General features: G+C 38.3%; 1 protein-coding gene across 2 annotated transcripts; it reads left to right on the top strand.

Moving 5' to 3' along the window:
• Nucleotides 1-138: 138 nt before the first annotated feature.
• Nucleotides 139-12,432, top strand: bag5 (BAG cochaperone 5). 2 transcript variants are annotated; one of them, XM_008106761.3, is made up of 2 exons: nucleotides 139-448; nucleotides 7,274-12,432. In XM_008106761.3, exon 2 carries the CDS (start codon nucleotides 7,302-7,304, stop codon nucleotides 8,652-8,654), a length of 1,353 nt encoding a protein of 450 aa, XP_008104968.1. In that variant the 5' UTR covers nucleotides 139-448; nucleotides 7,274-7,301; the 3' UTR covers nucleotides 8,655-12,432. The 2 variants fall into 2 exon arrangements, with proteins under 2 accessions (XP_008104968.1, XP_062824603.1); XM_062968533.1 differs by lacking the exon at nucleotides 139-448 and adding an exon at nucleotides 2,986-3,176.
• The last annotated feature ends 2,744 nt before the right edge of the window (nucleotides 12,433-15,176 follow it).

The raw sequence follows: 15,176 nt of genomic DNA, 5'->3' as shown, positions 1-15,176 counted from the left end.
GTCAGTGGTGTTTGTTTTACGCGTGCGCAAAGTCCCTCGGCCATTCACGCATGCATGAGGTAAAAAAAAAAAAAAGTGGGCGGGCTCACAAAGTCAACGCCAGTTCCTCGGAGAGAAAAGTGGGCGTGCTCACGAGGCCAAACCCGATTTCCTTGGCAACTGGCTTTTAAAAAAGGGAACCCCAACGGGCGAGGGCGGCTGTTGATGTTGCTTTACGGCATCCTCTTCGGCCTGTGAGAGAAAGGGGGCGAGTGCGCATGCGTGTTGGGAGCCAGACTGCTTGGCTCGTGATAAAAGTGGAATCGGGAGCCGGAGGAGGATCTCGTCTCCCTGGGACGCCGGCGAAGAGCCCTGGGATGGCGGCTGCCGTGGGAGGGCCCCTGAGGAGCCCGGCCGCCTGCTTGTGGGCCCGGTTCTGACAGGAAAGAGCGTGCGGACGGTGGGGAAGGTAAGAGGGAAAGCCCCGACTGCCTTCCTTTGCGGGGACTGTATGCCTTTGAAGGGGGTTAGGTCTCTGAAATGCAGTGGGAAGGGATTGATGGGCGTGAGGTCCTTCTTGGGTTTAAAGGGGGGTTGCATCTAATGTAAAGGGAAATAAAGAGAGGTGCATCTAATACAGGCATGGGCAAACTACGTCCCTCCAGGTGTTTGGAGGAATTGTGGGAGGTGGAGTCCAAAACACCTGGAGTGACGAAGTTTGCCCATGCCTGAAAACATAAAGGAAAATAGAGAAGAGGCTTGTCTGGTATAAAGGGAAATAAAGAGGGGTTCATCTATAAGTAAAGGGAAGTAAAGAGGGGCTACATCTATTACTATGAAGGAAGATAAAAGGTGGTCATCTAATATGAAGGTAAATAAATAAATACTGCTAATAATAAACTTTATTTATAGACACCCCCCCCCCCCTCCTATCCACCCGAAGGGACTCGGGACAGTTTCCAACATACGGCAACCATTCAGTGCCATAAAGGGTTCATCTATAAGTGTAAAGGGAAATAAAAAGGGGGTTCATCTAGTATAAAGGAAAATAAAGAAAGGGTTCATCCATAAGTGTAAAGGGGTTCATCTAATATAAAGGGAAACAAAGAGAATTCATATAATATAAAGGGAAATAGAGTTCATCTAATATAAAGGGAAATAAAGAGAGTTCATCTAATATAAAGGGAAATAGAGTTCATCTAATATAAAGGGAAATAAAGGAGTGTTAATCTAATATAAAGGAAAATAAAGAGTTGGTTTGTCTAATTATATAAAGGAAAATGAAGAGGAGATTTGTCTAGTATAAAGGAAAATAAAGAGGGGGTTTGTCTACTAGTATGAAGGAAAATAAAGGGAGGGGTTTGTCTACTTGTATAAAGGAAAATAGAGAAGAGGGATTTTATCTATACTGGTACAGTATATGGCAGACCAAGTCACAAAAGGGGTTCAGTATTTAATAACTCCTTCATTTTTTGTTTTTAATTCACAATGCAGTAGAGGGTTCATCTATTTATATAAAGGGGGTGCATTTATTAGTATAGAGAGGAATAAAGGGGCTTCATCTGTTAGTATAAAGGGGTTTCAAATGTTGGTATAAAGGGAAATAAAGAGGGTGCATCCATTAGTATAAAGGGGAAATAAAGGGGGTACATCCAATAGTATAAAGGGAAATAAAGAGGGTTCATCTATTGGTATAAAGGGGAAATAAAGGGGGTACATCCAATAGTATAAAGGGAAATTAAGGGGGTGCATCTATTATTATTATTATTATTATTATGAAGGAGGTTCATCTACTGGTATAAAGGTAAATAAAGGGGTGCATCTATTATTATTATTATTATTACTATTAAGGAGGTTCATCTATTGGTATAAAGGTAAATAAAGGGGGTACATCTATTATTATTATTATTATTATTATTATTATTATTAAGGAGGTTCATCTATTGGTATAAAGGTAAATAAAGGGGGTGCATCCATTAGTGGCCCCATGTAAGCCGCCCCGAGTCCCTCCGGGGAGATGGGGCGGGATATAATAATAAAATTATTATTATTATTATTATTATTATTATTATTATTGGTATAAATGTAAATAAAGGGGGTTCATCTATTATTATTATTATTATTATTAAGGAGGTTCATCTATTGGTATAAATGTAAATAAAGGGTACATCTATTATTATTATTATTATTAAGGAGGTTCATCTATTGGTATAAAGGTAAATAAAGGGGGTACATCTATTATTATTATTATTATTATTATTATTATTAAGGAGGTTCATCTATTGGTATAAAGGTAAATAAAGGGGGTGCATCCATTAGTATAAAGGGGAGTCCTCTATTAATATAAAGGGGAATAAAGGAGGTTCATCTATAGGTATAAAGGGAAATAAAGGAGGTTCATCTACAAATATAAAATAAAATGGGGTTATATCTTAATATAAAGGGAAATAAAGAGGTGTTCATCTAATATAAAGGAAAACAGAGAGTTCATCTACTAGTATAAAGGGAAATGGGTCCACCAAGTATAAAGAAAAATAAAGAGCGGGGTTCATCTGCTGGTTTAAAGGAAAATAAAGAAGAGAGGGTTCATTTGGTATAAAGGAAATAAAGAGAGGGAGTTTCCCTATCAGTATGAAGGAAAAATAAAGAGAAGGGGCGATTAGGGGCTCATCTACACTATTGGATGAATGCGGTTTGGCGCTATTTTGGCTCAAGGCTTATGGAATCACGGCAGCTGTAGTTTGGTGCGAAGGAGTGCTTCCCAGGAGTCCATAGGCTGTTAGGTATTGTGGTTGTTGACGTCCAAATACCTGGAGGGAGGGCCGAAGTTTGCCCATGCCTGTCATTGAGGCAGGGCAGTGAAAGTGGCCCGGAGAGGGTTGGGGTTGTTCCCCTGTTCTCGGTCTCGCTTTGCGCCCTCCCTGCCTCCCTCGGAACGGGATCGCCCGGCATTGTGAAGTCACGGGCGGGAGAGAGAAAGAGAGAGGGGGGTGGGGGGAGACCCACCGCTCGCTGCGCCTGTCTCCGCAGGGGGAAGCGGGCCGGGCTCGGGGCAGATCCCCGGTTTCCTTCCTTCCTTCTTTGCTTCAGGATGTAGAGCTGCTGGAGGGAGCGGGGGTCGGGCTCAGCGCGCGGGGGCTCGCTGCCCCCAAGGGGCTTAGTTTTCGCTGGCCCCAAGGGGCTTCTTTTTCTCTGGGGTAAGCAAGGAGGGTTGGTGGCCTGCCCCTGTTTCTTAAAACCCTCTCACACTCCCTGGTTCCCAGTGTGGGACACAGTTAGATTATCAAGGGGGGGGGGGACTCCAGAATGAGTTATTAACAGTGAGGGCTTTGCATTTCTTATGGTTCTAGGGCAGGCCTGGGCAAACTTCGGCCCTCCAGGTGTTTTGGACTTCAACTCCCACAATTCCTAACAGCCGGTAGGCTGTTAGGAATTGTGGGAGTTAAAGTCCAAAACACCCGGAGGGCCGGAGTTAGCCCATGCCTGTTCTAGGAGTTTCATATATAGCACTGTTAGTCTCCGAGTTACAAATATCCGACTCATCATTAAGAACAGGGGTGAAACAACGGGAAGTGAGAAATTTCTACCACTCAGAAGGGAAATTCACTCCTGAAAGAGTTATAATGGGGAAAAGGTGTCTCCACTGAAGATTTATTACCCAGCCTTGTTTCCACAACAAGCCAATTTTTTCAAAATCCAAATATCACAGGGACAGAAAATGGGGGGAAATCTTCTGAACAGGGGCACAGTAAGCAAAATATCCTTCCCTATGCTATCCAAAGTATGCATGCATGCAAATAATAATAATCATCATCTTTATTTATATCCTGCTTTTCTCCGTCACGGGACCCAAAGCAGCTTACAACATATTAAAATCTTGTAAACAACAATCCAACATACATCAGTAATAAGTATAAAACATAATATAATAATAATAACTTTATTTTTATATCCCATTCCCATCTCCCCGAGGGAACTCGGGTCGGTTTACATGGGGACAAGCCCAGCATCATCATACATTAAAATACAGTCATAATTTATAATTTGAAAAATATAAAACAATAAAATCATTACACAGCATAAAACAGCATAAACATATCCAGTCCTTCAAACCTAGAGCATAGTACAAATATGTAAGCTTGTGCAGACTCTACGTGAGACTCGATAATAATAATATAGGGCGATCAGGAAAGATTACAAGATTAAAATCAACAAGCGTGAGGGCATTGATAAAATGCAATAATTGTGACAAGTTAATATCTAACTGGAACTATTCATTGTTTTAAGATCCTTACGAAAGGTGGAGAGGGAAGGTGCCAGTCTGATCTCCCTGGGGAGGGAGTTCAAGAGCTGAGGAGCCACCACTGAGAAGGCCCTGTCATAAAATAAACAGTTTAAAACAACTATAAAACATCATAAAATAAATAGTTTAAAACAACAAGAATATACATTAACATTCTTGCGGGATCATGTCAGATTATATTGCACTTTGTTCCATGTATAGTATATAGCTGCAGTTACACTTAAAAATGTTCGTATTCCAATTTGCATACAAATTCAACTTAAGGACAAACCTACAGAACCTATCTTGTTCGAAACTTGGGGACTGCCTGCACATAAATATATATTGTGACATACACATTTTAAAAATTAAAATCAGAATGTTCAGGTCAGTCAGCTGGTGAAAATGGAGAGGGGGGGAAAGCCCCATAGAGAGGAACAAGTGGGAGGGAATATAGAGTTAACTAGAGAGTACATGAGCACAGGAAAAGTGAGGCAACTTTTATTCCAAACACTCCCGCCCGTCTGCCCGCCTCTCTAAGTTTTCTTTTACTGCTACAAGCTATACTATATATGTATGTGTGTGTTGCTATGAATATAGCAAGAAATCTGTGAAAAAAATCCAAAGCACAATTATTACTTTTATAGGAATGTCACAATTTTTGTTTGAAAGAATAAAAAAAAGTTTATTAGCCACGAGAAAATTAATGACCGAAGGGTCGGCACTTCAGATCCAGGGAGCAGGGTGAGCTCCTGCTGTTAGCCCCAACTTCTGCAAACCTAGCGGTTCGAAAACATGTAAATGTGAGTAGATCAATAGGTACTGCTCCAGTGGGAAAGTTACGGTGCTCCATGCAGTCATGCCGGCCACATGGCCTTGGAGGTGTCTATGGGCAACACTAGCTCTTTGGCTTAGAAATGGAAATGAGCATCAACCCGCAGAGTCAGACACGACTAGACTTAATGTCAGGGGAAAACCTTTACCTTTAGTACAGTATTTTTTCACCAAATATACCAAATGTATACCTAACTGCAGATTCCTCAAATCAATTGTGCTTTTTTAGATCAATGGCTTTTTAGGCTTCCCTCATGTGAATTGGACTTTAATTTTTAAATAAAAAGAATTATTTTCCGGGCTGTATGGCCATGTTCCAGAAGCATTCTCTCCAGATGTTTCAACCACATCTATGGCAGGCATCTTCAGAGGATGTGCAGTCTAGGCAAGTGGAGTTTATATAAATGTGGAATGTTCAGAGTGGGAGAAAGAAGGGAGAGGAGTCGGGATTTTAGATATGCTTAGGTGGGGCTTGGCCAAAAAAAGGTCGGAAACTGCTGCTTAAATAGACACCCAATTGACTCATAGTCCCCTTGAGGATTGGTAGATGCCAGACAAATTTAGTTTCTGGTTGCTTGAGAGTTGCTGCTCAAAATAGGCCTAACTAATGCTATTCATACCATATCATAAATGTTATATAGACTTGATATTAATACTGAAATACAGTAATTAAAAGCAAATATGTTATGCTACATGAACCCCCAAATAGTTCTAACTCATACCATACATGTTGTATTGACTTACTTTTTATTACCGTCTTTCAATATTATGTTAAGACAAATAAAGACAAAACATCATGTAAAAATTCTGTTAAAAATAGATTTTATTTCAATTTCAGCTTAAAGTAATTCAGTTAAAGAAAATGGCAGGTTACTTGAGTTCCAGGTCAATGAGAGTCTATTGCATAATATAGTATAAAATAAATTTGTAATTTTTCAAAATGAAATAAAACTTAGTTAGGTAGAAAGTAATGCTTATTTTTGTATTAATTATTTATATTAGGAACATTTTCTACTGCTATTTCAAATTGCAGAGTCCTTTATTGTGGGAGCCCCCTTTTTTTTTTACTGGTTCAGCTGCACCATTTGCAGTTTTGCACCATAAGGCCTGTAGTAGATCCAGCAGTGCTGCCTGTCCCTCAATGCCCTAAGCACCTGTTTATTTTGCTTAATGTTTAAACCAGCCTTACTGCTTTGGACCAAGGTGGGAGTGAGCAGCTGAAGAGAGGAAGACTAGAGACAGGGGAAATAAGTCTAGCCCTGCTGTATGGTTGAAAGGCTGATTATTGTTGTTTAAAGTGATGGCTCTGCAAAAACTGCTTTTTTGCTGGAGGCACTAGGAGAGAGGAAAGCGGAAGCAAAGACTGACAGTATTGGTTGTATTGCCATATATCTTATTTCTGCTTTGAGAGGGGCAAAATAACAGGGGATGAAAACTGCCCCCTTTTTTTGCTTGCTCATCTGTTGTGTTGTCATGGCATTGGGAGAGTAGTGGTTTGCGAAGCAAATGGCAGTAAATCATCTTTAATTTTCGCTCACTTCCTTTTTCCTCATTATGATTTTTTAAAATAGCAAAGGGGAAACATTTCTTGTGATATGAATAAGTCGAGACCATTGCTTAAACTTGGAGAAAGACCAGTACAGCTTCCTTTTTAGTTACTTTGAATAATATAAAGATGTTAGTGTACAAAATGAAATAAGAACTCTTAATGGTGCCTTTAGGAAAATGCTATCTTAGAAAGACTGGAGAAGCCCCGGCTATATAAAACCTGTTGCTAAAGCCAACAGATGTGTCTTCAGATTGGTATTTCCAAGATGATGCAAAACAAAAAAGTAAACATTTGAAAGAAAAACTGGGATGCCAGACAGGGATTTCTTGGCTGTATCAACCTAATTGTGAATGCCCTTCCATTGGAGACCCAATGCTCTCCCTGTTGCCCAGATTGCTCACCCAAGCATATGAAACCTAGTAAGATAGTAGATTTTTTATTATCAGATTGCAATATTTCTTTTGATTGTTATGTTCAAATGTGTTAAGATGATTTTACTTACTGTATCACTTTTCTGAGAACTGCTGATATAGAACAGATTTCAAACATTTAAATTTAAAAAAAGAAAATATAAACTTTAGAAATATTTCCTAGCAATCAGTTAAATGTAACTGTGTCTTTATTTCTAGCTCTGTTGAAACTGGATGAAGAAAAAGAATGGATATGGGTAATCAACATCCTGCCATCAAAAGGCTGCAAGAAATACAGAAAGAAGTTAAGGAATTGGAACCACAAGTAGCAACTTTCAGTGGTCTGTCCAGTGACAGAGCATATAAGAAACTAGAGAGATCTTTGACTAAACAGCTTTTTGAAATAGATTCTGTGGATGCTGAAGGCAGGGGCGATATTCAACAAGCCAGAAAAAGGGCTGCCCAGGAAACTGAAAGACTGCTTAAAGAACTGGAACAGATTGCAAACCACCCCCAAAGACTGGAGATAGAGGCTATATTTTACGAAGCCCAAATATTAGTGGAGCAAGAAATTGCAGCTTTTTCCAAAGGAGGCAACTGTGTGACTGAGGAATTTGAAGAAGGTATTCAGGATATCATTTTTAGACTCACTCAGGTGAAAACAGGAGGGAAAATCTCTTTACGGAAAGCCAGGTATCGCACATTGACCAAAATATGTGCTGTCCAGGAGATCATAGAAACTTGTACAAAACAGCAGCCCTCCCTACCATTGTCTGGTGATACACATCCTTCTGTTGCCAAGATTAATTCTGTCATGGTTGAGGTGAACAAAGCAAAAGGGACCCTTATTGGTGTTTTAATGGGAGTAAATAACAACGAGACCTGCAGACATTTATCTTGTGTGCTCACAGGCTTGATTGCTGATCTGGATGCCTTAGATGTCTGTGGCCGACCAGAAATAAGAAACTATCGTAAAGAAGTTGTAGAAGAAATTAACAGATTGCAGAAATACTTGGACCTGGATGAAGAAGCTGATAGCACTTATGCTTATGATTTGGCACAAAACAGGTCCATTATAAAAATAGAAGAAATCCGCAGAAAGATGAAAGACATTCATGCTTCCCTTTTAAAGGGCGAGAGAGCTTCAGATTTGTACCTGAAGTCAAAGACAGAGTTACAAGGGTTAATTGCTCAGTTGGATGAAGTGAGTCCTGGCAAAAATCCATGCATCCGAGAAGCCAGAAGGCGAGCAGTGATAGAAGTACAAACCCTCATAACGTATATTGACTTAAAGGAGGCACTTGTCAAACGGCAAGTTTTTGTGGAACAAACAGAGGCCGAGCCTCCAGCACACAAAGCTGTTTGGCATATTCTTGGAAACGTGGCCCAGATTCAGCAAGAGGTGCTGTCTTTTGATGGGAACAGAACTGATAAGAACTACATGAGACTGGAGGAACTTCTTACAAAACAGCTTCTATCACTGGATGCTATAGACCCTCAAGGAGACGAGCGCCCCAAAGTAGCCAGGAAACAGGCAGTGAAGCTTGCACAGAATATTCTTTACTACTTGGACATGAAAACAGATGAATGGGAGTACTAAGATAAGACACTGTATGCTAGATGTTGCTTTAAGTCTTGCAGTCTTTGCCAACCTGTCTCCTACAAACACAACATCGAAATTGTTTCATTTACTAATCTCTTTGAGGTCAAGTAAATGTTGGAATGGGGCATGCAGCAGCTTTTTAATGCTGTTGTTTTCTGGCAGTGATAGCAGCCCACAAGGAACTTGTGTTACACTTTTTGTTACAGCCCCCCTTTTCTCCCCCAGAAAACTTTAGATCATATTATTTGTGATGATTTGGTCGGAGCACCCTGCATATGGTACTTCTACACTAAGAGAATGTAATCTCTCAAAGGTGTTTTCTCAAATCAGACAGGGTGAAATAACTGAAGAGAAGACCTGGAACTAATGTCTGTTAGCCATAAACCAACTTAAATGTTGGTGTGTGATACAACACAATCACAATCCAAAGGATTAAATACAAATTAATCATTGCTTTTTCGTGTGTTTAATTTTGCTGAAATTTCACCTAAGGTCTGATTTGATTACATTCAACTTGTAGTCATTTAAGTCTATTATTATGGGGTAGTGGGTAATAACAGTGTTAACATATAGAAATCTGTTGCAGGCTATGTGATCTGAAGCAGTCTGCTAATTTCACAAGGTTGAGTCAGTAGTCTGCAGATATAGTGATTCAGACTGTTTATGCTATTTAAAGAGAAAGTAATTATCTTTAAAAACTGGGATTGCAACAGAACAAAGGAATTCTAGACATTAAAAATGGAAGTAATAAAATAGATTGAAAAAATACTATAGAATCCCCAATTGTACCCTCGATAGCTGGTGAGGCAATCTTGTCAAATTTTGTATGCCCAAAATCATTCACTTTTTTGATGGGCATTAGATCACTTGTCAGTTATTTAATTGCATTTTTCTGAACCCAGTGAAAAATTGTTGCTTGCTTTGTTAATGGAAAATCAGGCAAGTGCTTTTATAGCTGGGTTTGGCCTGGAAATTCCGGTGTTTGTTAAAATGTCATCTGTTATTCATATTTTCCCAATCCTTTGGCTTAGTTTCTTCAGGCTACATCACTTGCTGATAAGTGATGACAACAAGCATTACATGTGCTTAATCTACTCTTGCCCAGTTTTTAATCTTTCGAACAATTAGAATAACAAACTCTTTATAGTGTTTCTATTTTTAATTGTGGAATGGCTGTCTGTGTTAGGTGTCTAGAATAGGCTGCATGAAAGAAAGCTTCTTGTAGTTTTTCTCTTGCCTTCCTTTGTAGAGACTGACAATTTAATAACTGTCTTACTGTATGCCTAAATACTCTAGGCTTGAGTTCAGTTTAGGTTTGTTCTTCCCTTTTGCTTGTTGATTCAGGAAGATAGAAACCAACATCATAGTTTTTCAGCTGCATTGATAATGGCTTGCAGAAATTTCAAGTAGAAAATAAAATAATACAAGTGAAATTGGCATTTTTTCGCACAGGTTTTATAATCAAAATTGCTGGTTTGTTGAGGAATATTTCTTTGTAATTCCTCTATAATGTATCAGTTCTATATAAAGCATTTTTGTCTATAAGTAGAGTTTTAACGTGCAGTTAAAAGAAGCCAAATTGGTCATAGGAACCAAGTGCCTTTTTAAGTGACACTTGAATAGCACCTTGTAGCTTTGACTGTTTCTAGTTGGCTTCATGGTGGTTTCTAAGTGAAATGTCTTCTGTACCCTTTGGATTTTTTTTATCCTTTATGCTATGATAGGGATTTCAAATACTATAGTATTTTCTGAAACACAGCCTCGGCATATTACAGACAGCAGAGGTCAAGATGATTGAATTTATGGCCTAGATTGAGGGTGTTGAGGTTGGGATTTCCTTGACTCGCTATGTTGCCCTGTGCATCCCTTTTGCTGCTTAGAAGGAGTGATAGTGGCTCTTTTTGCACTTACACAAAATGTTCTCTTTTTGGTTAGTTACCTGCTTAGAAAATCTTTTGCCAAGTAAAATGATGGCTTTATTAAGCTTATATAGGTTTAATAGAATCATATACTAAATAATATACCATTAATTTCTTTACTGTGCTCTTTCCTGAAAATATTATTCCTGTTTTCTATTTTTTATTTCTTCATTAATTGGCTAGAATCTATGATTAAAATAACTTCACTTTCACTAGGCTTCCTTTATTTTAGTAATAAGGTCTTTGGTCCAGAAGCTTGTTGACATGCAGGTAGAGTTGTGTGTCTGGAAATTTCTACTGGTTTAATTTTCAAGACCACTCTCCATGTTATCTTTTTACTGACCTCCTTTTTGCTTACTGTTTTACCTAAATTCAGATTCAGTGATAAAGCCAATGCTCATATAGAGGTTTCATACATTTTGGAGCACTTGTTACAGGTAATGACCTCCTGGATCAGACTGCAGATTTAATGTATATATTATTAAGAAATAAACTAAGCAGTGCTAATTCAATCCTATCAATCTCAGAATGCTTTCTGATCCACATCAGGCTTCTGTGAATGAAGGATGGAGGAGGTGATTTTCACATATTTTTCCTTTAGTCTTGAGCCCCTTGCATTGTATACATAATATCTGCTTCAGAGCATGAATAGTGTGAGCAGTATGGCAGGATACTGTAGGATAAAGAGGAAATTTGCAAAATTGAAGCAAAGAACATTCTGGATAAGATAAAAACTTATGTTAGTAATGTTTCAGTAACAGATTCAAAGGTTTCATTCTTATCTGATGGAAATATCCTCTCAGCTGAAGTCTGTGCAAGTGACGCTCCTTCTGGTGGAAGAGTGAGGAGATTTTAAGATCTAAGCCATGGTACTTTAATAATTATCAGTTATTGTAGCTTTCAATTTTTGTAACTGTTTAAATATATTTTATATGCCTTGAGGATATTGCTGCTCTAAAGTTATAAATGTCGACTTCCATTCTTTGGAGGCAAGTTTGAAAGTTGCAGTTATACTGAGGGAATACGTATAAAGATATAGTTACGAATAGGTACTGCAATAGTAACTTGTAGGGTTAAATTCCCAATTTGTCCTTTAAAAAAGACTTTCTATGTCATGAATTTAAATGTGCAGTGCTTTATACTCTGTTGAGATCTTTGGTATGACAGTATAAATCAGTTTTTTTTTGCATGAATAAAAAAATAGTGAATTAAATAAGCTAAACCAAAAAGGAGTCTGGTATGTGGGTTCTTAAGAGATCATTGTTTTGTCCTTTTCAGAATGTACCTTTTGTATTTAATATGCAAACAGGCTAAGAAAAAATGCTTCTTTCCATTTCAGTGGGATAAAAACATTTTATGCTGATGAATTACTCGATATTGGACCAGTAGAGTCTGCATTTTGTTAAAGGCTTTCCTGTGTGCAGTGACTGTAACACAAGAAACAAATGGATGTAATTTTGTTGAACTTTTAAGCATCATGCTGTTTATATTTTTTCTGAATTATGATTGTATTGCTTTAAGAGCAGGGTTGACCCAGTCAGTCATGTTCTAATATCTTTACCAGCAAACCATGCTAGAACTGTATTTTCTTCAGTCAGTTTGGATGTAACTATTTTTTACTATGATCAGTAAACTGTTGAAAGGATTCCCTGCACTTCCGCTTCTTTCAAGTATAATCACTGAAAGCAGTAGAAATTGATTGTGTTGTTTCTTCCTCTTTCCTTTTTTTCCAGTTTTGACTATATGTTAGAGCTTTATTTTCAGAATATATGTATCTATTTATTTGTATGTATAACATCGCTTTGAGTAGTACAGATTCAAAAATCAAATATTCTTAATAAAGCATTTTGATGCTTTCTCTTTGATTATTCATTTCAAGGCTAAGGTTTCTGCTTTTTATGTGTAGCATGTAGTAGTCAACAGGTAAAACTATCTTTTTTCCTATATTGGGTGTTTCAAAACTTGCTGTGGGTGTTTGAATGCCATGTTTTTTTTAAAGGTTATAGTAAGTAGGTGCAGCATCACTAACTGGCAACTACAGTTTACTACACAGCTCAGTGCAAACATTTGAGCAGCTTTTTGAGACTTTCTGTTTAGTAGACATTTAAAAGCATCTTAGAAATTAGCTTCTAGTTTGTCATCTATTTACTGCTTTATCTTTTTGAAGTGTTAAACAACTTCTTGTTGACCTTCGTGTTCACCATTGACTCCAATATAGCTTAACTCCCAGGTCCTTTTTACCTAATAGAAAAAAAATTCTAGTAAAGCCATGGAGGTCAATTTAGTGTGAGAATGTATTAAGGAAGTGTATCTGAAGAGATGGATTGATATCCACAAAGGTTCATGTTAAAATATAAATCAGTTGATCTCTGGTGTTGCTAGGTTGTGTCTCAACCTCTTTTCATTCTACAACCAACTGCTATATGTGAAAGGAAGGAGTAGGTCATCCTTTCCTTATTTGCCACATTGCAAAAGCCATCTGTCCCCAAGAGATTACTTATCAAGAGAAACAGCTGGACCCAGAGAGTTGGACTGGATGATTGCGATGATCCTTCTGACTCTATGATTCAATGATCATAGGGCAAAGTTAAAGTATCATCTTCCAGTTTTTGCCGCAGTTAACCTCATTGGAAGACCTTCAGGACTCAGGTGTCTTTTGCACATCTCTGAGACCCTCTGTCTTTTTTTGTTTTATAGCACCAATTGTCATCTTTCTAATGATGGCAGGTGTAACTGCTTTGGTAGTACTGGTTTTGTTGCTGCATTGAAGGTCAGAGTTTGTTTTTTCTGACTCAGATGCCAAAATACTTTAGGGCAACTCATATATATACATTTGAAAACTGAATTATTACCCAAAGATTGGTATGTTTGCAAAGACACCTGTGATTATTTTAGCAGGGAGGAAATGGAGATAAGCTTACCTTTTGAGGATTCAGTCAGTAATCATCTGATATGTTTTGTGGGAGTGCTTCCCCAGGAGCAAGTTTTCATATATTCTCAGTATCCTTGTGCTAGGAAGAGCTTATTAAGGCACAATCTGAATTAGAAGTCCCAATCTGAAATGTGTGAGGATGAAGCATTCGCAACTCAACATGATGAATACCCTTTCAAAACAATCAAATATAAATGTAGAACAGTTTAGCATGATTGCTACTGTTACTGCCTGTTCATATATGTCCTCATAACCCTTTCATTCATTCAATTTAATATACAGTACAGGGTGTTTGAAAAGAACTCCCTAGTTTTAAGTTAAAACACATTGAAACTAGGGAGTTCTTTTTCAAACACCCTGTATATGCCAACTTTATTCCTGCACAGGAATCATTGTGACTTGCAAGTTACAACAAAGTGTAGCCAACCCAAGAGATTTATTTGGGAGAAAGTGCTTAAAATATAATGGCCTTAATGATCTCATTTTCTGTGTTCCTGTTCTGGCAGGCAACCTTTGTTTTGATGGAACTCTTGAAGTAAACCTGTCTTTCAAGAAACTTGTTGGAAAAACTTTATGAGGGAGCAAGGCATAACTCCCAGCTGTGTCTTTATTACAGTTTGTCCTGCATCCATCATTCACAGCCTCATCTGCCAAGTACAAACCCCGACAAAGAAAATTGCTAGGGTTCTGTATACTAGCATTTTTTGACCAGGAGAAAAGTATGGGTTGGTGCTGGTGTAATAGTATGGTGGTAGGAATCACATGACCCTCAAGGAGTTGGACCGAAACTACCAGCAGCCCTAGGCAACATAGTCAATAATAAAGCATCTTGGGAATTGTTGTCTCAACAGCATTTGGAAGCCACATGATTTCTGTCCCACTGATGTGGGGAGTGACACTAGGAAGAGCTGGAAGCCACAGGAGTGGTATTAAAACATGTTTGTGTGCTGAAGCACAATGAGTAGTATTCCAGGCAGTGAAAAAAAAATCAAAATTGATATCTTGCTAATCTAACGCTAAACAGGTAGTTACTGAAAATTCTCTAGATGCCCTTTTACTGAGAGCATTCAAACGAAATTACTGGGATGGTATTTTTGACGAATATAATAGGTGGCAGTAGTACACAGGGAATAAAGAACCTGCCAAATAGTATTAACAATTAACAATACAAAAGAGACCCAGGAATTGTACTCGAGCAGCACTAAAGAGCTCCTGCATTTGTTAAATTACTGATTTTGTGTTCTTTGATGGCTGCAGCATAGTTGCTAAATTTTCCCCCTCTCAAAACCAGAAAATGAATTTCCAAGGGTGACATTGCCACCTCAGCTTAATGTTTACCTGCTGTCACCACAAGGCTTACACTTGGGTGTGTCTTTTGTAATCATGTCTAAACTGCATAAAGGGCTCACTTGTTGAATGAAAAACTACCTTCCTGATTTATGAGAAGATTTCATCCCTTGCCACTACTTACTGTAATTTCTTCATATCTTAGTATGGAGAGTGCAGACATAGATCATCTCAATTAATAAATGCCTGTTTTGGTCTCCTATTTTATATTCTAAACTTTAAAGGTAGAGTCCTTAACTTCTCCCAGCTTGAATCCATCATTAGCTGCAAGGCTGGAACAGCAAATCTTGAACTGGGCATGGTTACAGAAGCAGAGTTTGT

This window comes from Anolis carolinensis, chromosome 1, assembly GCF_035594765.1.
Source record: "Anolis carolinensis isolate JA03-04 chromosome 1, rAnoCar3.1.pri, whole genome shotgun sequence".
In the NCBI taxonomy this organism is placed as follows: Eukaryota; Metazoa; Chordata; class Lepidosauria; order Squamata; family Dactyloidae; genus Anolis; species Anolis carolinensis.
Note: the sequence above shows the minus strand (reverse complement) of the source record. Positions and strands in the feature narration are given on the sequence as shown.